General features: G+C 34.0%; 1 protein-coding gene and 1 long non-coding RNA gene across 7 annotated transcripts in view; one reads left to right on the top strand and one right to left on the bottom strand.

The window, feature by feature from the left end:
• Positions 1 to 9462, top strand: part of LOC138335403 (hexokinase type 2-like) — a 49023-nt gene extending 39561 nt beyond the window's left edge. For 5 of the 6 annotated variants that reach the window (XM_069284474.1, XM_069284475.1, XM_069284469.1 and 2 more), the window contains exons 7-12: positions 466 to 578; positions 1183 to 1338; positions 1618 to 1641; positions 3749 to 3888; positions 4910 to 5046; positions 5828 to 9462. In XM_069284474.1, coding sequence (XP_069140575.1) covers positions 466 to 578; positions 1183 to 1338; positions 1618 to 1641; positions 3749 to 3888; positions 4910 to 5046; positions 5828 to 5974 — 717 coding nt within the window. In that variant the 3' untranslated portion in view covers positions 5975 to 9462. The remainder of the gene's footprint in view (positions 1 to 465; positions 579 to 1182; positions 1339 to 1617; positions 1642 to 3748; positions 3889 to 4909; positions 5047 to 5827) is intronic. The other variant, XM_069284470.1, reaches the window with a different exon arrangement.
• LOC138335404 (uncharacterized) overlaps positions 1 to 20243 on the bottom strand; it is a 34911-nt gene extending 14668 nt beyond the window's left edge. The window contains exons 1-14 of the long non-coding RNA XR_011210274.1: positions 20033 to 20243; positions 19600 to 19713; positions 18496 to 18580; positions 18063 to 18176; positions 16955 to 17039; positions 16518 to 16631; positions 15408 to 15492; positions 14976 to 15089; positions 13882 to 13966; positions 13450 to 13563; positions 12351 to 12435; positions 11919 to 12032; positions 10820 to 10904; positions 10388 to 10501 (exon numbers count right to left, since the gene is read on the bottom strand). This is a non-coding gene — a long non-coding RNA (uncharacterized lncRNA). The remainder of the gene's footprint in view (positions 1 to 10387; positions 10502 to 10819; positions 10905 to 11918; positions 12033 to 12350; positions 12436 to 13449; positions 13564 to 13881; positions 13967 to 14975; positions 15090 to 15407; positions 15493 to 16517; positions 16632 to 16954; positions 17040 to 18062; positions 18177 to 18495; positions 18581 to 19599; positions 19714 to 20032) is intronic.
• Between the last annotated feature and the right edge of the window lie 6340 nt (positions 20244 to 26583).

The following is a 26583-nucleotide window of genomic DNA, read 5'->3' as shown; positions in this document are numbered from 1 at the left end:
GTTCATTTCTGTATTTTCCGGAGTGTAAGTCGCAACTTTTTTCCTGAATATTGGGAGTGCGACCTATACACCAGTGCTACGTATACGTGGACAAAAACCAAAATTAAACAATGTTTTTACATCATTATGTTGCGATTCACATGTGAAAATCATAAGTTTTACTCGTCAGTTTGGCAAAGTGACACATCGGAATAATTTCGGTGAAAGTCTTTTAAAGAAATAATATGCAGTTGAAATGTGCTGCAATCGAAAATGATTAAGTACCAGATGCACACATTACTGACACCTTATAGGAACCTTGACAAGGAATACAAATTTTAACCATGAATTTGCTGTAATTGTGTTCGTTATAAACTTGATTTACTGTAAAAAAAATCAGAAACAATGTGCAAATGATCATAAAAATTGTTAAGTGAAGTGAGTGTTCGTGACGATGACTTAAAAGTTTGGATTTCACATTGTCAGGTGATGATCAACACAGAATGGGGAGCCTTCGGAGATGATGGAGCTCTCGACTTCATCAAAACTGATTACGACAAAAAAGTTGACAAAACTTCCATCAATGCTGGTAAACAAACGTGAGTCTCAATATTAACTACAATACCGTACCATACATTAGACGTTTATTTTTCTTGTGATTCATATTTTTGGGGTTTCGCAGAATATTGATTTGATCGGAGAAAACTTGAGAAATGGATGAATTATATAAGAACTTAATCCGAATTGCGACATTTTAAAACAGCTTAAGTTTAATTTTCTTGTCTCTAGTCCAAATCGCACAAAAAATGACCCGTGGAACTGGCTCTATGTCATTAGCTTGAGCATTGGTCTAGAAATCCAGATACCGGGTAGTTATAACCCCTGCAACGAAGTTAAGGGGGGGGGGGGAAGGGTGGTATACTGCAATTAGGCTGTCTCTCAGTCTGTCTGTCTGTATACAAAACTTTGTCCGGCAAACTCCTCCTAAACTACTTGACATATTTTGATAAATTATAGTGCACAGAACCCTGACATAAAAGGGAGTTGAGTAAACTATATAGGGTTCTGTAATGTCCCCTATTGATAGAGTTATTACTTAATTTGTGCAGCGGGGGTATTAGTTGTCCATTCTGGCGACAATTCTAGTTTTAATTTGTTAAAAAAATGATAATCAATCATGTAATTTTCATTAACGACTTACAGGTATGAGAAAATGATATCGGGTATGTACATGGGAGAGATTGTCAGACTTCTCCTAGAGAAACTGAGAAAGGGCGGTCACTTGTTCGGCGGCAAGGGATCTGAGGAACTATCCACAAGGGGCCGGTTTTACACTAAATACGTATCAGAAATTGAAAGGTAAGTTTATGCAGATTTATAAAGATATATAAAGGTATAAACGTTAGATACATCCACTTCCTGCTTTTGCTTTGTTCGGTTCAATCTGCATCTGCTTATCTGTTACAATTATAAATGTAAGACAAAATTTCTTTTCATTTCGCAAGGAAGCATATCAATCTCTGATTCAGAGAGTTTAAATCTTTTATTTAAATAGTTAAAACAAGATTTAAATGCAAAAATTAGTTTTGATGTCCATAAATAGAATTTTAAGCAAAATGTTTTGATTTGAAAACAAAGGGACATGAGAGATAGATTGACAGGGTAAGTTTACGTAATCTGATTGGCTGTCGCTGGTTTATATAATATTATACACAAGTTTACACAATCTGATTGGCTGTCGCTGGTTTACACATTCAAGTTTACACAATCTGATTGGCTGTCACTGGTTTACACATTCAAGTTTACACAATCTGATTGGCTGTCACTGGTTTACACTGATTGGTTTAATCTACTGTCAAATTTAAGATCAAAATTGTGTGGTTGTTTTTGCACTAAACAAATCTTATTTATGACTTTTCTGGGTAATTAAACACAATCCAATTAACAAAAAAAACCATGTCATTTTCTTTTTCTTGATAATTAACATCTTTCATTTTGTTGAATAATTAAGTTTAAGAAATTACGAAAAATGAAGAAAAAATATCAGAAACATGCAATTGTGAAAGTGATTGTAGGAGAAAGTAATGGATGAGTAAAAGGAATTCAAATTCTTGTGTAACCTTCTTTCCTGAACATTAACTTAAAAAAAAAATATCACAAACTTAACACATCAACTGCAAAATTAATTTAACAAATAGTTAAGACGTCTTACATCCTACCTCTATGTTTGTAGGTGATTGACAAAACCAGAGTTATCAGAGTTAAACCACATTCAACCATAAAACCCCATTTACAAGATAGACGAATGATAATTTACTCTTTTTATGTAAAGTCTATAGTTCACTCTCTAACCACTGTTTTACAGTCGATTATATGGGTTGACCTTTAACCTGTTGTAACTGAAGGTCGTTATACCCAAGAAATAGTCAACTTCATGCTCTATAATATCCTGACTATTTGGTGTTAGTTCATGTGTATCTTTCACATACTTAATTTGCTGTTTTTCTTGTTGTTTGTTTGAAATCGTGCCCACATGAATGTTATCAATGTGCGGATTTCTCTGTGGTACATACCCTTACTTTGGACTTATATTTTTAATTCTTGTAATAAATATCAAAGATCTTCAGAATTAAATTGACACATACAATTTGACAAACAAACAACTACTGAAATAAAACAAAATAATCTTGTGTTTGTTTTAATATTCTGTATTTGCATATAACAGAATTATCTGCCCTTGAAGAAAGTAATCGATTATGACATCATGTGTTTGCGCGAGATATACTTTTCAGAAAAAACAACATGAATTGCGCCAACAAAATAATGACGTCACAATGGATACCTACTCAAAAGGGAGCTAACTCTGTAATATGCAAATACGGAATAATAAAATAAACAATATAAAATATTATTTATCAGGTTCGACATCTTAACAAATTAAATTGTCAAAACAGTTCTTGGTTCTGTGTGTCGTGTTTCAACTGTACTTCATATCCAAACATTTTTCTGTTATTCTAATTTTTCTGCCATATCTTTTTAACATTGCTTTGTTAGAATCACTACCATTTAGGTTTCTGTTTGTAAAGCAAATAAAAATAATCATAAAAACGTCGATAAATATCAGTAAATATTTAAAATATCAATTTAATGGATTATAGAAAACCAAACGGACTAAAATACTCAGTTTTAAGGGAAATAAAGGGAGATAAATTCAGTAAATTGACAAAGTTTATCTCTTTGCCTTTTGAAATGAGCAAATCTGTATGAAAAAAACTAGGAAACAAAATTAAAAAAAAAAAAAAAAATAGGTAAAAGTAAACACATTATCTTGTGTTCTAGATATTCTTCTTGCATAAAAAAGCCAAAGATGCTCCACCGTTGACAAAGCATAAACGATATTCATCAATTTATCAATAATTGGTGTTTTATCGTGAATAAATATGTCTAATTAACAGAAAAAATAGTATGAAATAATTTATTTTGCTTTAGGGACATAGTGCCACGAATTTTTACGGGATGCAATTAATTATTTTCTTTTTTTCTGTCTTGGAGTTAAATTGGAAGCTCAAACTTTTCAATGGTGGGAATGTTGTAAAGTAAATAACTTTTGTAACTGAAGAAAATTACATACTCGTTTGCTCCTATTTTTGATAGCAAAAAAAATGCTATTTGTCAGTGGTGGAGCATCTCTATTTAAAAGCATGTTGAAAAATATGTGAACTTCATTTTAAATTGGTAAAAAAATGTGCATTAATTGGTCTATTTTTAGTGATGTTGATGAGCACTTCAAGAACACAAAGCAAGTGTTCGATGAGTTGAACCTGGAGAAGTATACAGACGAAGATTGTCGCATTACTCAGTACGTGTGCTCTCTGATATCCACAAGGGCCGCATACTTAGCCGCCGCAGGTCAGTTACTGCCAATAATTATTGATTTAAACATATTTTATTTGCCTTTTTTGGGTATTTAACAAAAAGGCACAAGTTCTTTCAACTTATGGAGAAGCCCTCTCCAAACATTCATACAGAATACACATATTAAAGGCTAGTTGCTGCTAAGTACTGAAATAAACCTAAAGATAGTTTGTTTAAATAAATTTAAATAACAAACTGTGATTGTTGACGGTTGTTTCTCGATGTTCTCTTATTTGTTACTTCAAGAGATTTACCCGGTTTTCATGCACAATATTTATTTCTAACAAAGAAACAATGAAATTTATATGAGGCGTCTATCAAAAAAATGCAAGATAATGAATTGAAATTAAATGAAATTATTATTTATATACCTAAATTTTCAGCAGCTTTTATCAATGAGTAAAACATATACTTTAAAGTTTTAAACCCCTTGCCAAATTTCTCGATCCAAGTAAATTCATAAAAGTTTATTTCCACAAATTAATATCTACATAAAAAAAAAATATGATAATTACTTAGAATTTCCATCTACATCATTTATATTACTTTCTATTTATTTTAAACCTACAAAAAATTTAGCTTAGCTAACTTGTTTTGAAAATAACATTGTGAAATTAAAAAGCCCTGAAATAACATTGGTTCACAGTAATAATTCCTTAGTAATATAATGTTTTTAGCTCAGTCTTAATAAAGAAAATACTGTTATGAGCTCAAAGAAGGTTTCAAGTTAATTATTATGTAGGATATACGGCAAAATCATAGTTTTTCATTAGGATTTTATTTTCATGGCTATCATTTTCTATTTTCAAACGTTACAAAGAAATCAATTTTTATCTGTTTTAACAAATGTATAGAAATGTCATGTACGCATTTTTAAAATAAATCATACATTTAAACAATATTTCATATCTATCATTATTGAAATGAACATCATTCTGTTGTCAAACCACTGATCGTTACTTAATTCTATCGGTTGTATTTGTCGTTGTTTACGAACATGTTGATGTATTGACAGGAATTGGTTGTATACTGAACAAGATGCAGCGTCCTGATGTTACAGTGGCTGTGGACGGCTCTCTGTACAGATTTCACCCACACTTCCACGATCTTATGGTAGAGAAACTCAATCAGCTCGTGGAACCTGGCATCAAGGTGAGTTCACTTTCCACACAACATCTGGGCCGTGTGGCAAGGTGGTTAAAGTGTCTGACATTCTATCACTAGCCCTCCACCTCTGTGTCACAGTGGCCGAGTGGTTAAGGTGTCTGACATTCTACCACAAGCCCTCCACCTCTGGTTCACTGGCCAGGTGGTTAAGGTGTTTGACATTCTACCACTGGCCCTTGGCAAGCCTCATTTTGTCTTAGAATCTTATCCTTTGGAATGATATTCCTCTGTCTCACCCTCGAGAGGATGAAAGTTTTTTATTTATTCCAGTCAATCCAGATTGGTTGTTCCAATCAACGCTTTTACAAATAGGAAAAACATAACATGTGTATCTAGTCTTAGCAGGATTTAGTGCCTATGTACATGTAATAGATCTTTAATTTACATCTGATAAGCTCAGCTTACACATTCATTGTGCGGCTGTAGCAATGGATTGATAGAAATCTTTCATCCCCGTTGGGGTGAGACAGGAGAATCTCAACCCAAGGGATATGATTCTTAAGCTGTCAAACAAAAAGCCGAGTGTTTGACAGGTTAAGAATCATATCCCGCGGGTTGAAATCCCCTGCCTCACCCCAACGGGAATGAAAGATTCTATTAATCTCATGAAGGTGAAATTGCAGATTTCACTCTCCACGGTAATAAAGAGAAAATGACGGTAAAATTCATACTTCTATATGTGTTTATCCAATAGGTATTGTTGTAATAACTTGAAACTGAAATTCAGAATTTCTTACTCTAATTATTTGTGACTTTTACATTTCAGTTCAAGCTGATGTTGTCACATGACGGAAGTGGTAAAGGCGCTGCCATAGTAACAGCCGTGGCTCACCGATTACGTCAGAGCAAAAGTAATAGTCAGTTAGACGAGCTCGCAGACGCCATGCAGAAACAAGAGCTGGAAGGACACTGACCAATCGTGAATCTTAGTCACCGAAATTCTTCCTTGTCGATTGATCCTACCATGTGAAACTCATTTCCAAGTTCACGGTAAAAATGCCAAAAATTACAAAAAAATGGAGAAATAATAGAGAGTGTAAATTGTTGAAAAGCGTACACATTTAGCTTTGAGACTAGCTATAACTGTGATTAACACTGTCGGTTACTAGTTAACGTTTTGGATTAAATCCTCCGTAAAAGTGTGACTATCTCTCGGAAAAGTCTGCTTTTGTTATACGTATATGTGATTGGAATGGGCCTGACATTGATTGGTGCATATTCCATTGGTTGCCAGGCAACTTAAAGCAGACGCTGGCAGCTTATCACATTAACAAACCTGTTTTCCCTGTACGCTTCGATTTTGTGTCGTAATATTTGTTGACATTGTTTATTTATAGACGTCCTTCGTTATCATGTTGAGTGAGAGATGATGGTCTGCCGAAGCAATGCAAGTTGGCTTTTGTTTATAAGTTAGTACGACTGGTGTATATATGTGTGTGTATTTGTTTGAATGAGGGTGTGTGACAAGTGTGAATGTGTATAAATGATGCAGTGTTTGAACGAGAAACATGTGTGTATTTGTGTGAAGAAGACTGGATAAATGTATTCTACACTATATTATGCAAACATATTTTATCCCTTCATTATTTTAAACGTTATCTTTCATTCTGAATTTATCATTAATCATCAATCGTCTGCTTTTTAATGTGATTCATTTACATTTGGAATAAGCTGCATACTTTTAAAATCTGTAAAAATGAAGTTTGAAAAAAAAAAAAAAAAAAAACAGTCTACAGGTAAAAGATATGCAGCTTTATGAAGTGTTCATTTACATATTTTATCAGTGTTACCATGGTAACTGATGTAAACATAGATCAAAACCATTCCATCCTTTAGCAGTATCATTAGATGTATTGTGGGAAGACTGGGACCTTCTAATTAGCCCCAATTCCATCTTGCATTATATAGGTTTTCTGCTCTTGAAAGCAAATATTGATTGTTACATTATATTAATTTAATATCGCCAATAATTTTCGCAGGTTTTTTCAATTTTGCAGAAAATTGCTATGATCAAAAAAATTTGATCCACGAAATATTGAGAAAGGATTGAATCATATTTATACCCTGAAAGCCAGTGATCGCAAAAATTTTAAAATTGCTAAATTATAATTTTCCTCCGTAAAATATTTGGCTATACACTATTTGTATGAGGAAGTGATGGCGAAAGTTTTCAGTATCTGGTACTTAAAACTTCACATCAACAAGTTCTCAAATTTTGACAGCTGACTCAGCGAAAATAAGCACATGATGTGAAAATATCCCCATTTACAATATTTCAATCTAATCACAATGGGTATTTTCATGGTACGTTATATTGAAAGTTCTGAGAGTCTCCAATTCAATGTGAACAACTTACAAAAACTTATGTATATAAAATGTAGCTGTGTTAAATTATGGTAGAACAGCTTTTTCCAGTAGTTTCAGAATGCAACGCTTTCAGTCATGCAAGACTGTTTATGAATTTGTGAGAAAGTGACATTGTATTCTCGTGTTACGATCAAAATAGGCTTACAAGAGGAGGTAACTCTGAAATGAATAGATGGACTGAATTGCTGGTGGTATTTTGGTGTTATATATTATTATTTTTGCAATGGTTGACCCTGTTTTCTGGTAGACATATATCAGACTGTACATTTTTTATATTATGTTTGAATATGTTATTTATTAAATGGAAATAAATCTTAAGTTTTCCGTATCAAAATGATATAAAGCTGCAATATTTCTTTTTAAAAAATGAATTCTTGAACATATGGAATTCTTGATTGCTGAACCCTTTGAATTCTGTCAAAAAACTTTTGTTTTTGTAGATTTTTTATCCTGGCCTAAGGAGTATAATTATTAAATCAGTCTTTAAGTCCAAAATTTTAATTAAGTTTAGAACTATCCAATCAAAGATGACGTTACAAAAGATTACATCAGTAATGATTGGCTAAGTTGAAACGCAAGTCTAAGATTCTTTAATGATCCTGGAGTCAGGGCTCCGCACCATAAAACATTCTCAGACAATTTTTTTACTCAAGCCTATGGAAAATCATATACTTGAGTAAAAAATCTGTCTGAGAATAGTTTTATGGTGCCGAGCCTAGGTTACAGATTACTCAGATTACAAACAAGTAGAAGAAACTTGATCCTCTTGTACAAAACTACATGAGGATAGAGATTCCCTCAACTCTGAATTTGTCACCTGGACAATACATTGATTGAGAATGTCCTTATCTTTGAGAAGTTTTTAATTATCACTTAAGACCAAATACGTTTTTCAGATACATCACAATTAATGATGTGTTAAATGTACAGGGATCTGGAACATATTTTTTACCAATAGTGTATATATTTATATGTTTCTACCACAATAGTCAATGTTATTCAACTCTCAGGGTATCAAATAAACGATGCAGCTGTTGATTAACAATTTGTTTATACCACACGTGGTATAAACTCTGTACGCTTTCTGATTGGCTGACACGGTGAACTTTGACCGAACTACGTCTTTCTGAGTGTCATGTCATCATTTGTCAACGTCATCAATAATCGAGTGACGTCATGCTATGCTGTGATCGCCGCTTAACGCCAAAACTGCTGTTGGGTAGCGTACTTATCCCCGTCGTATTTCTATCGGCTAAAAGTGGATATACATGTAATTGTGGTAGAAACAGGTCACACGACTCGTGGTTGTTGGATATGGAATTTATTCCACACTCGTAAGTTATTTTTTAAAAGTTACAAAAGACACTCGCTAAAGCTCGTGTCTTTTGTAACTTTTAAAAAATAACTCACTCGTGTGGAATAAATTCCATATCCAACAGCCACTCGTTGTGTAACCTCTATATATATTACAGTATCATAATATATACTTCTACATATAGTGTTGGTAAAAGAAATATACTCTGTGGTTCAACAAGTGTAACTTAAGTTGAACTCATTTACACCTGAAATTCCATAATAGACTGGTCTATTCATTGATTAAGAAGAGTCTAAATGTATTTTCAGGGGTGAATGAGTTTAAACAACAAAATGTAAAATGATATGTTAAAGAACAATATTTTGGCATTTTTTTTCATATTTCTAACATCATACTATTGTTTCAACAAAAAAACACTTCATATCTAAATGGAAAGGTTTCTTGGTTGACATAGTACACACTTCATATCGAAATGGAAAGGTTTCTTGGTTGACAAAGTACATATGGTGGACAATTTACTTCATAGCAAGGTTTGCCTCTTAACTTCTTTCAAAACTATCTAGAAATGCATGCACATACACAAAAAGTGAGAAATGGTTTACACAGAAAAATACATGCTTACAGATCTGAAAACATCATTTTATTTTTACTGTAATAAAATGCTAGAAATGTGTTGAATATGCTTGAAAGAATTGAAATATAAAGGTTTATTGAACATATCTCTTGAGGTTTTGTTCTTTGTTGTTTTGTTTTTTCCTGTGTTATTGAATCTTATTTGTACTAATATTGATATTAAATTCTCATTTTCAAATACTTATAGGTGTGATGACGTATTTTTTTCAGATTTTTTTTATCAATCATCTGTGAAATTTCATAATGGACTGTTCTAGTCTGATGTAGAAGAGTATAAATGTTTGAATAAATATTAAAAAGGAAACAAGGATAAGCACAGTTCAAGTTTGACCTAAAGAACAATTCTGCCAAGGATACATGTATGTACCATTAACTTACTGGCCAATTCTAAATAAACTGCATGCATGGTCACAGTGACAAGTATTATTCTAAAACTTGGCGACTTACCTTTGTATCTATGAACTTACTCGGCTCCAGTGACTGACTCTTATACTTCCGGTTGCGTTCGCTATAGAGAGCAACCAACTAAATAATTTTACATAGACCACAGTGTTAAACTTTGTTAAAGTTTTGTACTGTATTATTAAAACAAAGGAATATTAGTTAGCTACTGTGTTCTATAATTAAAGTTTAGGTTCTCATATAACACTAAATAGAAAAAAAAAGTTTGGGTCCTTCTGCTCAAACTCCAACCAGGGTAGCTTTATTGAAATCAGGCGCATTTTGCACTAAAAATACTGAAATTCTAATGTTTTTACCTATTCATTATCAAAGTTGATATTTTGAACCTAAATCTCAATGTGAATTTCCAAATTCATATCATGGTTATATAGGAATAATTACCTGTCAGAAAACATTTTTACTTTTGAAATTCATAATTAGCCAGCCAATCGGCGGCCGGGTTAAAATTCTATCCTGGGCTCAATCTTGTATACACAGGGGCCATTTCGAAGGTCTTTTTTTATTTAGTTGGTTTATCCCCATAGCAGAAATTAAAATTCCAATACTCACCTATGATGTAAAGTGTATTTCGGCTGTATGTCAAATCTGTAATATGAACTTAATCGGTCAAGTGGTTTGTCCAGGACAGGGCTTCACCTTCGGACAGTCACCCGCGGAGTAATTCTGAAAACATGAAATATTGAACTTACACACTGTGTTGATTAATTGCAAATTATGTATTAAATATTGAAATAGTATTAATGTTGTTTAAGTTAATTATTGGTTACATCATTAAACTTTCTGAATATAATGAAAAAATAGGAAAAGTCCCCAGCCAAGGGGAGATAATCCATTACATATCCAAGTACCCCATAATATAGAAAATGTCAAGATTTTGGAAGAAAACCAGATATACCAAACATTTTACATATTCAAATTTACCAGGAACATGGTTCCAGAGCCTTTTCTGTTTAAAATAAACAAATTAAACAAAGATCAAACCTGTAATGAGCACAAAAGATGCATGTCTTTGTCCGTGACTGGAATCTGTGCAACCAACATATATTTCCGGAAATCTTGAATGACCCTGAAACACACCATTAATATGTTTCATTAACAGAAAAAAAATATTCACAACATGGTATTTTTCATCATTATAACATAAAATGCATACTTTTAATAAACTTATTAGCCCTAATATTACAATTAATCAGTACAATTAGTTAAATTGGCTTACCTGCGATGAACACCCCCCCACCCCTTCCACCAATTGTACTCCCCCCACCTAATTCCTGGTTCACCTAAACCGGAACATGCATACAGTTCCGTGAACTAAATTCTGACAACTGAGGAGACCTTGCACCGCGCACCCATGTGATCGTACCCATCTGATGTGAAACGCACATGCCACACGTTTATAGCCGTGCTAATTACCTGCATCTACGTTATATGTACCATTAACTTACTGGCCAATTCTAAATAAACTGCATGCATGGTCACAGTGACAAGTATTATTCTAAAACTTGGCGACTTACCTTTGTATCTATGAACTTACTCGGCTCCAGTGACTGACTCTTATACTTCCGGTTGCGTTCGCTATAGAGAGCAACCAACTAAATAATTTTACATAGACCACAGTGTTAAACTTTGTTAAAGTTTTGTACTGTATTATTAAAACAAAGGAATATTAGTTAGCTACTGTGTTCTATAATTAAAGTTTAGGTTCTCATATAACACTAAATAGAAAAAAAAAAGTTTGGGTCCTTCTGCTCAAACTCCAACCAGGGTAGCTTTATTGAAATCAGGCGCATTTTGCACTAAAAATACTGAAATTCTAATGTTTTTACCTATTCATTATCAAAGTTGATATTTTGAACCTAAATCTCAATGTGAATTTCCAAATTCATATCATGGTTATATAGGAATAATTACCTGTCAGAAAACATTTTTACTTTTGAAATTCATAATTAGCCAGCCAATCGGCGGCCGGGTTAAAATTCTATCCTGGGCTCAATCTTGTATACACAGGGGCCATTTCGAAGGTCTTTTTTTTATTTAGTTGGTTTATCCCCATAGCAGAAATTAAAATTCCAATACTCACCTATGATGTAAAGTGTATTTCGGCTGTATGTCAAATCTGTAATATGAACTTAATCGGTCAAGTGGTTTGTCCAGGACAGGGCTTCACCTTCGGACAGTCACCCGCGGAGTAATTCTGAAAACATGAAATATTGAACTTACACACTGTGTTGATTAATTGCAAATTATGTATTAAATATTGAAATAGTATTAATGTTGTTTAAGTTAATTATTGGTTACATCATTAAACTTTCTGAATATAATGAAAAAATAGGAAAAGTCCCCAGCCAAGGGGAGATAATCCATTACATATCCAAGTACCCCATAATATAGAAAATGTCAAGATTTTGGAAGAAAACCAGATATACCAAACATTTTACATATTCAAATTTACCAGGAACATGGTTCCAGAGCCTTTTCTGTTTAAAATAAACAAATTAAACAAAGATCAAACCTGTAATGAGCACAAAAGATGCATGTCTTTGTCCGTGACTGGAATCTGTGCAACCAACATATATTTCCGGAAATCTTGAATGACCCTGAAACACCATTAATATGTTTCATTAACAGAAAAAAAATATTCACAACATGGTATTTTTCATCATTATAACATAAAATGCATACTTTTAATAAACTTATTAGCCCTAATATTACAATTAATCAGTACAATTAGTTAAATTGGCTTACCTGCGATGAACACCCCCCCCACCCCTTCCACCAATTGTACTCCCCCCCACCTAATTCCTGGTTCACCTAAACCGGAACATGCATACAGTTCCGTGAACTAAATTCTGACAACTGAGGAGACCTTGCACCGCGCACCCATGTGATCGTACCCATCTGATGTGAAACGCACATGCCACACGTTTATAGCCGTGCTAATTACCTGCATCTACGTTATATGTACCATTAACTTACTGGCCAATTCTAAATAAACTGCATGCATGGTCACAGTGACAAGTATTATTCTAAAACTTGGCGACTTACCTTTGTATCTATGAACTTACTCGGCTCCAGTGACTGACTCTTATACTTCCGGTTGCGTTCGCTATAGAGAGCAACCAACTAAATAATTTTACATAGACCACAGTGTTAAACTTTGTTAAAGTTTTGTACTGTATTATTAAAACAAAGGAATATTAGTTAGCTACTGTGTTCTATAATTAAAGTTTAGGTTCTCATATAACACTAAATAGAAAAAAAAAGTTTGGGTCCTTCTGCTCAAACTCCAACCAGGGTAGCTTTATTGAAATCAGGCGCATTTTGCACTAAAAAATACTGAAATTCTAATGTTTTTACCTATTCATTATCAAAGTTGATATTTTGAACCTAAATCTCAATGTGAATTTCCAAATTCATATCATGGTTATCTAGGAATAATTACCTGTCAGAAAACATTTTTACTTTTGAAATTCATAATTAGCCAGCCAATCGGCGGCCGGATTAAAATTCTATCCTGGGCTCAATCTTGTATACACAGGGGCCATTTCGAAGGTCTTTTTTTTATTTAGTTGGTTTATCCCCATAGCAGAAATTAAAATTCCAATACTCACCTATGATGTAAAGTGTATTTCGGCTGTATGTCAAATCTGTAATATGAACTTAATCGGTCAAGTGGTTTGTCCAGGACAGGGCTTCACCTTCGGACAGTCACCCGCGGAGTAATTCTGAAAACATGAAATATTGAACTTACACACTGTGTTGATTAATTGCAAATTATGTATTAAATATTGAAATAGTATTAATGTTGTTTAAGTTAATTATTGGTTACATCATTAAACTTTCTGAATATAATGAAAAAATAGGAAAAGTCCCCAGCCAAGGGGAGATAATCCATTACATATCCAAGTACCCCATAATATAGAAAATGTCAAGATTTTGGAAGAAAACCAGATATACCAAACATTTTACATATTCAAATTTACCAGGAACATGGTTCCAGAGCCTTTTCTGTTTAAAATAAACAAATTAAACAAAGATCAAACCTGTAATGAGCACAAAAGATGCATGTCTTTGTCCGTGACTGGAATCTGTGCAACCAACATATATTTCCGGAAATCTTGAATGACCCTGAAACACCATTAATATGTTTCATTAACAGAAAAAAATATTCACAACATGGTATTTTTCATCATTATAACATAAAATGCATACTTTTAATAAACTTATTAGCCCTAATATTACAATTAATCAGTACAATTAGTTAAATTGGCTTACCTGCGATGAACACCCCCCACCCCTTCCACCAATTGTACTCCCCCCCACCTAATTCCTGGTTCACCTAAACCGGAACATGCATACAGTTCCGTGAACTAAATTCTGACAACTGAGGAGACCTTGCACCGCGCACCCATGTGATCGTACCCATCTGATGTGAAACGCACATGCCACACGTTTATAGCCGTGCTAATTACCTGCATCTACGTTATATGTACCATTAACTTACTGGCCAATTCTAAATAAACTGCATGCATGGTCACAGTGACAAGTATTATTCTAAAACTTGGCGACTTACCTTTGTATCTATGAACTTACTCGGCTCCAGTGACTGACTCTTATACTTCCGGTTGCGTTCGCTATAGAGAGCAACCAACTAAATAATTTTACATAGACCACAGTGTTAAACTTTGTTAAAGTTTTGTACTGTATTATTAAAACAAAGGAATATTAGTTAGCTACTGTGTTCTATAATTAAAGTTTAGGTTCTCATATAACACTAAATAGAAAAAAAAAGTTTGGGTCCTTCTGCTCAAACTCCAACCAGGGTAGCTTTATTGAAATCAGGCGCATTTTGCACTAAAAATACTGAAATTCTAATGTTTTTACCTATTCATTATCAAAGTTGATATTTTGAACCTAAATCTCAATGTGAATTTCCAAATTCATATCATGGTTATATAGGAATAATTACCTGTCAGAAAACATTTTTACTTTTGAAATTCATAATTAGCCAGCCAATCGGCGGCCGGGTTAAAATTCTATCCTGGGCTCAATCTTGTATACACAGGGGCCATTTCGAAGGTCTTTTTTTATTTAGTTGGTTTATCCCCATAGCAGAAATTAAAATTCCAATACTCACCTATGATGTAAAGTGTATTTCGGCTGTATGTCAAATCTGTAATATGAACTTAATCGGTCAAGTGGTTTGTCCAGGACAGGGCTTCACCTTCGGACAGTCACCCGCGGAGTAATTCTGAAAACATGAAATATTGAACTTACACACTGTGTTGATTAATTGCAAATTATGTATTAAATATTGAAATAGTATTAATGTTGTTTAAGTTAATTATTGGTTACATCATTAAACTTTCTGAATATAATGAAAAAATAGGAAAAGTCCCCAGCCAAGGGGAGATAATCCATTACATATCCAAGTACCCCATAATATAGAAAATGTCAAGATTTTGGAAGAAAACCAGATATACCAAACATTTTACATATTCAAATTTACCAGGAACATGGTTCCAGAGCCTTTTCTGTTTAAAATAAACAAATTAAACAAAGATCAAACCTGTAATGAGCACAAAAGATGCATGTCTTTGTCCGTGACTGGAATCTGTGCAACCAACATATATTTCCGGAAATCTTGAATGACCCTGAAACACCATTAATATGTTTCATTAACAGAAAAAAATATTCACAACATGGTATTTTTCATCATTATAACATAAAATGCATACTTTTAATAAACTTATTAGCCCTAATATTACAATTAATCAGTACAATTAGTTAAATTGGCTTACCTGCGATGAACACCCCCCCCCCCCCCCACCCCTTCCACCAATTGTACTCCCCCCCCCCCCCACCTAATTCCTGGTTCACCTAAACCGGAACATGCATACAGTTCCGTGAACTAAATTCTGACAACTGAGGAGACCTTGCACCGCGCACCCATGTGATCGTACCCATCTGATGTGAAACGCACATGCCACACGTTTATAGCCGTGCTAATTACCTGCATCTACGTTATATGTACCATTAACTTACTGGCCAATTCTAAATAAACTGCATGCATGGTCACAGTGACAAGTATTATTCTAAAACTTGGCGACTTACCTTTGTATCTATGAACTTACTCGGCTCCAGTGACTGACTCTTATACTTCCGGTTGCGTTCGCTATAGAGAGCAACCAACTAAATAATTTTACATAGACCACAGTGTTAAACTTTGTTAAAGTTTTGTACTGTATTATTAAAACAAAGGAATATTAGTTAGCTACTGTGTTCTATAATTAAAGTTTAGGTTCTCATATAACACTAAATAGAAAAAAAAAAGTTTGGGTCCTTCTGCTCAAACTCCAACCAGGGTAGCTTTATTGAAATCAGGCGCATTTTGCACTAAAAATACTGAAATTCTAATGTTTTTACCTATTCATTATCAAAGTTGATATTTTGAACCTAAATCTCAATGTGAATTTCCAAATTCATATCATGGTTATATAGGAATAATTACCTGTCAGAAAACATTTTTACTTTTGAAATTCATAATTAGCCAGCCAATCGGCGGCCGGGTTAAAATTCTATCCTGGGCTCAATCTTGTATACACAGGGGCCATTTCGAAGGTCTTTTTTTATTTAGTTGGTTTATCCCCATAGCAGAAATTAAAATTCCAATACTCACCTATGATGTAAAGTGTATTTCGGCTGTATGTCAAATCTGTAATATGAACTTAATCGGTCAAGTGGTTTGTCCAGGACAGGGCTTCACCTTCGGACAGTCACCCGCGGAGTAATTCTGAAAACATGAAATATTGAACTTACACACTGTGTTGATTAATTGCAAATTATGTATTAAATATTGAAATAGTATTAAATTAATGTTGTTTAAGTTAATTATTGGTTACATCATTAAACTTTCTGAATATAATGAAAAAATAGGAAAAGTCCCCAGCCAAGGGGAGATAATCCATTACATATCCAAGTACCCCATAATATAGAAAATGTCAAGATTTTGGAAGAAAACCAGATATACCAAACCTTTTACATATTCAAATTTACCAGGAACATGGTTCCAGAGCCTTTTCTGTTTAAAATAAACAAATTAAACAAAGATCAAACCTGTAATGAGCACAAAAGATGCATGTCTTTGTCCGTGACTGGAATCTGTGCAACCAACATATATTTCCGGAAATCTTGAATGACCCTGAAACACCATTAATATGTTTCATTAACAGAAAAAAAATATTCACAACATGGTATTTTTCATCATTATAACATAAAATGCATACTTTTAATAAACTTATTAGCCCTAATATTACAATTAATCAGTACAATTAGTTAAATTGGCTTACCTGCGATGAACACCCCCCCACCCCTTCCACCAATTGTACTCCCCCCCCCCCCCCCCACCTAATTCCTGGTTCACCTAAACCGGAACATGCATACAGTTCCGTGAACTAAATTCTGACAACTGAGGAGACCTTGCACCGCGCACCCATGTGATCGTACCCATCTGATGTGAAACGCACATGCCACACGTTTATAGCCGTGCTAATTACCTGCATCTACGTTATATGTACCATTAACTTACTGGCCAATTCTAAATAAACTGCATGCATGGTCACAGTGACAAGTATTATTCTAAAACTTGGCGACTTACCTTTGTATCTATGAACTTACTCGGCTCCAGTGACTGACTCTTATACTTCCGGTTGCGTTCGCTATAGAGAGCAACCAACTAAATAATTTTACATAGACCACAGTGTTAAACTTTGTTAAAGTTTTGTACTGTATTATTAAAACAAAGGAATATTAGTTAGCTACTGTGTTCTATAATTAAAGTTTAGGTTCTCATATAACACTAAATAGAAAAAAAAAAAGTTTGGGTCCTTCTGCTCAAACTCCAACCAGGGTAGCTTTATTGAAATCAGGCGCATTTTGCACTAAAAAATACTGAAATTCTAATGTTTTTACCTATTCATTATCAAAGTTGATATTTTGAACCTAAATCTCAATGTGAATTTCCAAATTCATATCATGGTTATCTAGGAATAATTACCTGTCAGAAAACATTTTTACTTTTGAAATTCATAATTAGCCAGCCAATCGGCGGCCGGATTAAAATTCTATCCTGGGCTCAATCTTGTATACACAGGGGCCATTTCGAAGGTCTTTTTTTATTTAGTTGGTTTATCCCCATAGCAGAAATTAAAATTCCAATACTCACCTATGATGTAAAGTGTATTTCGGCTGTATGTCAAATCTGTAATATGAACTTAATCGGTCAAGTGGTTTGTCCAGGACAGGGCTTCACCTTCGGACAGTCACCCGCGGAGTAATTCTGAAAACATGAAATATTGAACTTACACACTGTGTTGATTAATTGCAAATTATGTATTAAATATTGAAATAGTATTAATGTTGTTTAAGTTAATTATTGGTTACATCATTAAACTTTCTGAATATAATGAAAAAATAGGAAAAAGTCCCCAGCCAAGGGGAGATAATCCATTACATATCCAAGTACCCCATAATATAGAAAATGTCAAGATTTTGGAAGAAAACCAGATATACCAAACCTTTTACATATTCAAATTTACCAGGAACATGGTTCCAGAGCCTTTTCTGTTTAAAATAAACAAATTAAACAAAGATCAAACCTGTAATGAGCACAAAAGATGCATGTCTTTGTCCGTGACTGGAATCTGTGCAACCAACATATATTTCCGGAAATCTTGAATGACCCTAAAACACCATTAATATGTTTCATTAACAGAAAAAAATATTCACAACATGGTATTTTTCATCATTATAACATAAAATGCATACTTTTAATAAACTTATTAGCCCTAATATTACAATTAATCAGTACAATTAGTTAAATTGGCTTACCTGCGATGAACACCCCCCCCACCCCTTCCACCAATTGTACTCCCCCCCCCCCACCTAATTCCTGGTTCACCTAAACCGGAACATGCATACAGTTCCGTGAACTAAATTCTGACAACTGAGGAGACCTTGCACCGCGCACCCATGTGATCGTACCCATCTGATGTGAAACGCACATGCCACACGTTTATAGCCGTGCTAATTACCTGCATCTACGTTATATGTACCATTAACTTACTGGCCAATTCTAAATAAACTGCATGCATGGTCACAGTGACAAGTATTATTCTAAAACTTGGCGACTTACCTTTGTATCTATGAACTTACTCGGCTCCAGTGACTGACTCTTATACTTCCGGTTGCGTTCGCTATAGAGAGCAACCAACTAAATAATTTTACATAGACCACAGTGTTAAAACTTTGTTAAAGTTTTGTACTGTATTATTAAAACAAAGGAATATTAGTTAGCTATTGTGTTCTTTAATTAAAGTTTAGGTTCTCATATAATACTAGATAGAAAAATAAGTTTGGGTCCTTCTGCTCAAACTCTAACCAGGGTAGCTATATTGAAATCAGGCGCATTTTTTTGCACTAAAAAATACTGAAATTCTAATGTTTTTACCTATTCATTATCAAAGTTGATATTTTGAACCTAAATCTCAATGTGAATTTCCAAATTCATATCATGGTTATCTAGGAATAATTACCTGTCAGAAAACATTTTTACTTTTGAAATTCATAATTAGCCAGCCAATCGGCGGCCGGATTAAAATTCTATCCTGGGCTCAATCTTGTATACACAGGGGCCATTTCGAAGGTCTTTTTTTATTTAGTTGGTTTATCCCCATAGCAGAAATTAAAATTCCAATACTCACCTATGATGTAAAGTGTATTTCGGCTGTATGTCAAATCTGTAATATGAACTTAATCGGTCAAGTGGTTTGTCCAGGACAGGGCTTCACCTTCGGACAGTCACCCGCGGAGTAATTCTGAAAACATGAAATATTGAACTTACACACTGTGTTGATTAATTGCAAATTATGTATTAAATATTGAAATAGTATTAATGTTGTTTAAGTTAATTATTGGTTACATCATTAAACTTTCTGAATATAATGAAAAAATAGGAAAAGTCCCCAGCCAAGGGGAGATAATCCATTACATATCCAAGTACCCCATAATATAGAAAATGTCAAGATTTTGGAAGAAAACCAGATATACCAAACCTTTTACATATTCAAATTTACCAGGAACATGGTTCCAGAGCCTTTTCTGTTTAAAATAAAACAAATTAAACAAAGATCAAACCTGTAATGAGCACAAAAGATGCATGTCTTTGTCCGTGACTGGAATCTGTGCAACCAACATATATTTCCGGAAATCTTGAATGACCCTGAAACACCATTAATATGTTTCATTAACAGAAAAAAATATTCACAACATGGTATTTTTCATCATTATAACATAAAATGCATACTTTTAATAAACTTATTAGCCCTAATATTACAATTAATCAGTACAATTAGTTAAATTGGCTTACCTGCGATGAACACCCCCCCCACCCCTTCCACCAATTGTACTCCCCCCCACCTAATACCTAATTCCTGGTTCACCTAAACCGGAACATGCATACAGTTCCGTGAACTAAATTCTGACAACTGAGGAGACCTTGCACCGCGCACCCATGTGATCGTACCCATCTGATGTGAAACGCACATGCCACACGTTTATAGCCGTGCTAATTACCTGCATCTACGTTATATGTACCATTAACTTACTGGCCAATTCTAAATAAAACGGAATGGTCACAGTGACAAGTATTATTCTAAAACTTGGCGACTTACCTTTGTATCTATGAACTTACTCGGCTCCAGTGACTGACTCTTATACTTCCGGTTGCGTTCGCTATAGAGAGCAACCAACTAAATAATTTTACATAGACCACAGTGTTAAACTTTGTTAAAGTTTTGTACTGTATTATTAAAACAAAGGAATATTAGTTAGCTATGGTGTTCTATAATTAAAGTTTAGGTTCTCATATAACACTAAATAGAAAAAAAAAGTTTGGGTCCTTCTGCTCAAACTCCAACCAGGGTAGCTTTATTGAAATCAGGCGCATTTTGCACTAAAAATACTGAAATTCTAATGTTTTTACCTATTCATTATCAAAGTTGATATTTTGAACCTAAATCTCAATGTGAATTTCCAAATTCATATCATGGTTATATAGGAATAATTACCTGTCAGAAAACATTTTTACTTTTGAAATTCATAATTAGCCAGCCAATCGGCGGCCGGATTAAAATTCTATCCTGGGCTCAATCTTGTATACACTAGGGGCTGTTCGAAGGTCTTTTTTTATTTAGTTGGGCGTTATCCCCATAGCAGAAATTAAAATTCCAATACTCAATTGGCGATAGATTTAGAGCGCTCCTCAGCCAAGTCACAGCATATAGGTTTTAATACAGTTTTCTAATCATGACATTTTAAATATCATTTTAAATACATTCAAATGCTTATAAATGCATGTCTGTTTTTCACGTCTGTCTGTTTTTATTAACTGATTTAATAAGGATTTATAATAATTAAAAACAATACGTCATATATAATTACGGTTTAAGTACATTGTTACAAGATTTTCCGTTTGCCATTTTATTTATTTCCTTTACAATTATCATGGTTTTTATGAATAATTTCATATTAAACTCCGTCTTTATTCACAATTATAATTCCGCTAACTTAACGTTAGCTCTACCGGGTATGAAATGTCTGAACATAGGTTTACGACGCGCGAGAAAAAAAAATGTGCGTCGTAAACCTGTGGTCTGAAGAGACAAATTTGGTCTTTTTATGTAGATAGTAAACATTATATGTAGAAAATCATTTTATATTCGTGCCTTAAACGAACTATCCTGGAAACCGGAAGACGGACCGTGATCGGAACCCTTGGAGTATCGAGGATGTAAATGAACCTGGTTGTTGATAAGTGTGATACATAATAAAGCAAACGAAATATATTCGTGTCATTGAATTGTAAATGTTATGAAATGTTGCAAAACTAACCGAAGTTGAGAAGGTTGCTGGTCTTGGCTCCCTGTGCGCTCTGTAGGGCGTAGTTATAGTAATACCCAGGTCCTCCATATCCTCCCACACCGTATCCTGGCTGGTAATACTGGGCCGCCACGAAGGCCACCAGACAGGGGATAAGGATAAGCATCAAAGTCTTGTTCATCTTGACTGGTTTGATGGATTCTTTATAGAAAGTAAAACATTATATAACATGTTAATTGTAAATGTGATTCTCTACGAATTGTCATGCTATGTCAACAAATAAAAATACATTAAATCGAAATAGCAAGGTGTGAACAAAAACATCCATGTATATCGAAATCATGAGTTTGTAAGAATTTAGTAATCATTATTCTCTTGGTACGTTGACATAAATAGTTGATCCTAGACCAAAATAAATCTATTCTTCTTTACTGCTATAGGTACATGTACATGTATGTAAAAATCCAAGCAGTGATTTATAAGTTTTATTATTTATTCATAAGATTTGTCCATTGTATTACTGTACTCGTTGTCACTATACAACAAATAAAAACACAAGAAAAAATGTTAGTAGAGCAGACTTACCTTGCACTGTAATAACAGGTGAATGGTCCGTAAGGTTCTATTTTGGCCATTTATACTGGTTAGACTAGACGCTCCGTGACCAGACCGTCCCTATTTGTCCAGCAGCACTTCCGCCTTTTTCTGCCACACCGCCGTGACGTAATATTGAGCACATCCCCTTAGATCAACCCAGACAGCCCTCTAAATGTTTGCTTTACTCATTCCCCCCTGATATTTCATAATGGACTGGTCTATTCTTTGATTTAGAAGAGTCTAAATATGTTTTCAGGTGTGAATGAATTAACGTAGGATCTATGATGTGTTATCGGTAGTGATGTATATTATTGAGATAAAAACTGTTTCGGAAATGACCGGATTATTTTTATCTAAATTGAATAAAATAAAATAGTAATAAAAAATATTGCAAATAAATCAATTAAGCGTTAGCGTAGCGGATTCTCACAAAAGTTTGCAAAAAAATTATTTCATAAACCAATGAAATTAAAAAATAGTGACTTCAAAGCTTATAATTAATTTTCCATGCTACTTTATAAAATGAAATACGTTAACACGTACGATTCCATTGATTTTTTGTTCCAAATCAATACGCAACGTCAATGTTTTTATTGTGACGTCACGATAACGTCGGGTTTCTGCTCCATTCTCGATTTTTTTTCATCGTGGAATGAAAAAATGAATAGGCCAATCAGAAAGCCATACTCACATATCAAGAGGAGCTTTTAATATTTTATTCAACACCAAAACTTACCATTATTTTGAGAATTTAATTTCTTAAAATGCATTGGTTTTGATTTTACAATTACAATTAAAAGCTGAAATATTTTTGGCAGTACTGCTAATAATTATTGTATTTACATTTATAGTACTAGTGAAATGAGTTCATAAGGTCACACCATGAAACGTAGCTGCAATATTGTAGCTCAAAAGACTTTTAGACAGAAAATGGTGTCGTCTTTAGAGCTACAATTGGTGCCTATTACTGCTAATGGAGCAAAGTAATGATTATGCAAACCATTATAAAACATTTGTTTGCATTTTATCGTACTTGTTTGATATCGCTTACCTACTAGGCAATAAAACTGAACCACATAAAATATAAAATTCTCATCGGAGCATTATATTTATCTATTATGGCCTGTTTGAGAGGGCACTATTGCCTCATAGTATTGTCGAGGGATGGGATAGTGCCCGAGCCGAACGCTTACCTACTAGGCAATAAAACTGAACCACATAAAATATAAAATTCTCATCGAAGCATTATATTTATCTATTATGGCCTGTTTAAGAGGGCACTATTGCCTCATAGTATTGTCGAGGGATGGAATAGTGCCCGAGCCGAAGGCGAGGACACTATCCCATCACGAGACAATACTATGAGGCAATAGTGCCCTCTCAAACAGGCCATAATGGGTTTAGTACATCACTCTCAGATGGGACTTGTTTGTTATGTTATCGTAACTATCTTCATTTCCAAACCATATTATTACGTTAAAAGTACAGCACATGAATTGTAGCGGAAATCTGTGTTTCTATAAAACGGGATTCAGCTTCATGAAGATTAAAAGTATATCAATATAGAACATGAGTGAACTGTCTTTTGTAGAACAGCAACATTTGCTTCCATCCCCGCACACAACAGCCTGTCCGCCATCTTGACGTCTTGGTCGAAGCGCAGTGTTATAAAGACGTCATGTAATGGTGACGTCACAATACATTCACGTTCAATTTCGCGCCACTTCAATAATGCCCGCTTGCCCGGGCACTATTGCAAATAGTAGCCATGTGTGATGTACTAATTATCTATTATGGCCTGGTTGATATTGCACTATTGCCTCATAGTATTTTTGAGGGATGGAATAGTGCCCGAGCCGAAGGCGAGGACACTATCCTATCACGAGACAATACTATGAGGCAATAGTGCCCTCTCAAACAGGCCATAATGGGTTTAGTACATCACCCTCACATGGGACTCGTTTTCATGCATTCGTAACAGAAGCACGTCAAGCGACACCTCGCAACGCTACACATTTCCACACCACGTTGTTAATTAAAAGTACAACATATGAATTGTTGCAGAAATCTGTGTTTCTATAAAACGGGATTCGGCTTCATGAAGATTAAAGGTAGTTTAATATAGCACATGAGTGAACTGTCTTCTGAAAAAAAGCAACATTTGCTTCCATCCCCGCACACAACAGCCTGTCCGCCATCTTGACGTCTTTGTCGAAGCGCAACGTTATAATGACGTTATGTCATGGTGACGTCATAATACATTCACTTTTAATTTCGCGCCACTTCAATAGTGCTCGCTTGCCCGAGTAAATGCAGGTATACGTATAAAATAGTTGGAAACCTACAAAAAAAGTATAGAAAACTGCGCCTGAGTGATTTTCGGAGGCAGTGCTCCACTACGACACATAGAGACCGATTCGTACCCGGCCGAAAGGTGTAGTAGGCCGGGTACGTATATTCGTTCTTCATGAAACGAAGTGGTAGGCTTCAATTTCATTTCACGTTTGTACAGTGTTATTTGTAATTGTAAAAGGATTTCAGCAGGTATGTTTCCATGTAAAAAGAAAAAACATAAGGCATAAAATACATGAATTTTACAGTGCATATATTCGGTGTAGTAACTAACGTATATATGGCATCATACATGTTTGTCTGTCCACCTGAATGCTTTCACAGCTTAATTCATCAAACCTGTTTTCAATAGATGAAGAAAAAATAATATGTCATAATTTGTCGTAATCGCCCAGTTACGTCTTATATAACATTAACAGCTAGCAATCCTTATACACTTTTACAATAATACTATATATATATGTGATGATGAAGATATTATTTATTATCACTTTTCTCGGTTTTTCCGCCAATCTCATTGATATAATTGTATATTATATTAAACATTTATGTAAACTGTCTGCAGATGTATGATTATTTAAAAAACAAATTAAAACCATGTTGTTATCCTCGACAGCGCGATGTAGTTTTTATCTTATCACCACAATGCTGTACGGAGAAGGTAACATGAATTGAGCAAAACAGTTATAACAATATTTCACAGCAAAACATCATAAGACATGTAATTGCAACTATTTTTATAACAATATTCAACAACATAAAAGGTACCAATTAAGATTTTTTTTATGAGAAATCAAAATGTAGCTGAAAGTTATATATGTCGTATTTTTCATACTCACTATTCAAGAAGAGCTTTTAATATGTTATTTCACCGCCAAAAGTTACATTTTCAGAATTACAATATTTTTAATACATAAATAATTTTTTAAATTTTACATTCAAGTATAAATAAGAACGGAAAATGATTTTAACATTACATTAATTACACCTACAGTACAGTGAAATGAATACAGTTTGTCTACAGTTTCATTTCATATTTTCGATCCATTTTTTTATATGTAAAGTGATTTCTGAAGGTAGTTTTTTCAGGCACAACAAACAAGGATTTTACAGTGCATAACATCTGTGTGTTAACTAACATTAATAAGGCATCATGTAGGTATGTCTTTTACAGCTTAGTTCATCAAACCTTATGGTTGTCGATACATTACTGTAGAAAACAATAACATTTTAATATTTTTTTTACCAGTTACGGCATAAATAAGATTTTTGTGAGAAATTAAACGATAACTTAAGATATTGTTTGGGAAATAAAAACGTAGCTTACGATTTTGTTGTGATAAGCTTTTTTTACCGATTGTCAAAATTGAATTGACTACAAAATGTATCCTTTTTAAGTACTTGAATGTTAATTTTAAGAGGTTTTTGTGTTAAATATCTGTTAATGTATAAAAAAAAATAGAATGTATGATTTAAACTTGACACAGTCTGCCGATTTTATTTGTTTTATTGTTGATCCAATAAAACCGGATGACTATGCTTTCAGATTTCAGATTTCTTTATTACGTTCTGACACATTTACGTGTGTGACAAGAGGTCTATTACATTTTGACTATGAGAATATACTTAGTGTAACTTTGATAACTACTTGTCTATTTTCACAATGTGTGTTGATATTATTCTGGCAAAGACAGCATTGGTCCAGCATCAAACAGTATTTATCACCATCAGGTTGGGAAGGGTTCCGCACTTAGTGAGAGGAGATACTGCCACTGAGAATGGCTTAGTGCAGGACTATCTACACCAGAACTATTCCGTCTTTGCATATCACAGAGTTAGCTCCCATGCGGGTAGGTATC

Source organism: Argopecten irradians, chromosome 11 (assembly GCF_041381155.1).
Source record: "Argopecten irradians isolate NY chromosome 11, Ai_NY, whole genome shotgun sequence".
In the NCBI taxonomy this organism is placed as follows: Eukaryota; Metazoa; Mollusca; class Bivalvia; order Pectinida; family Pectinidae; genus Argopecten; species Argopecten irradians.
This window is presented reverse-complemented; position numbering and strand designations above follow the sequence as displayed.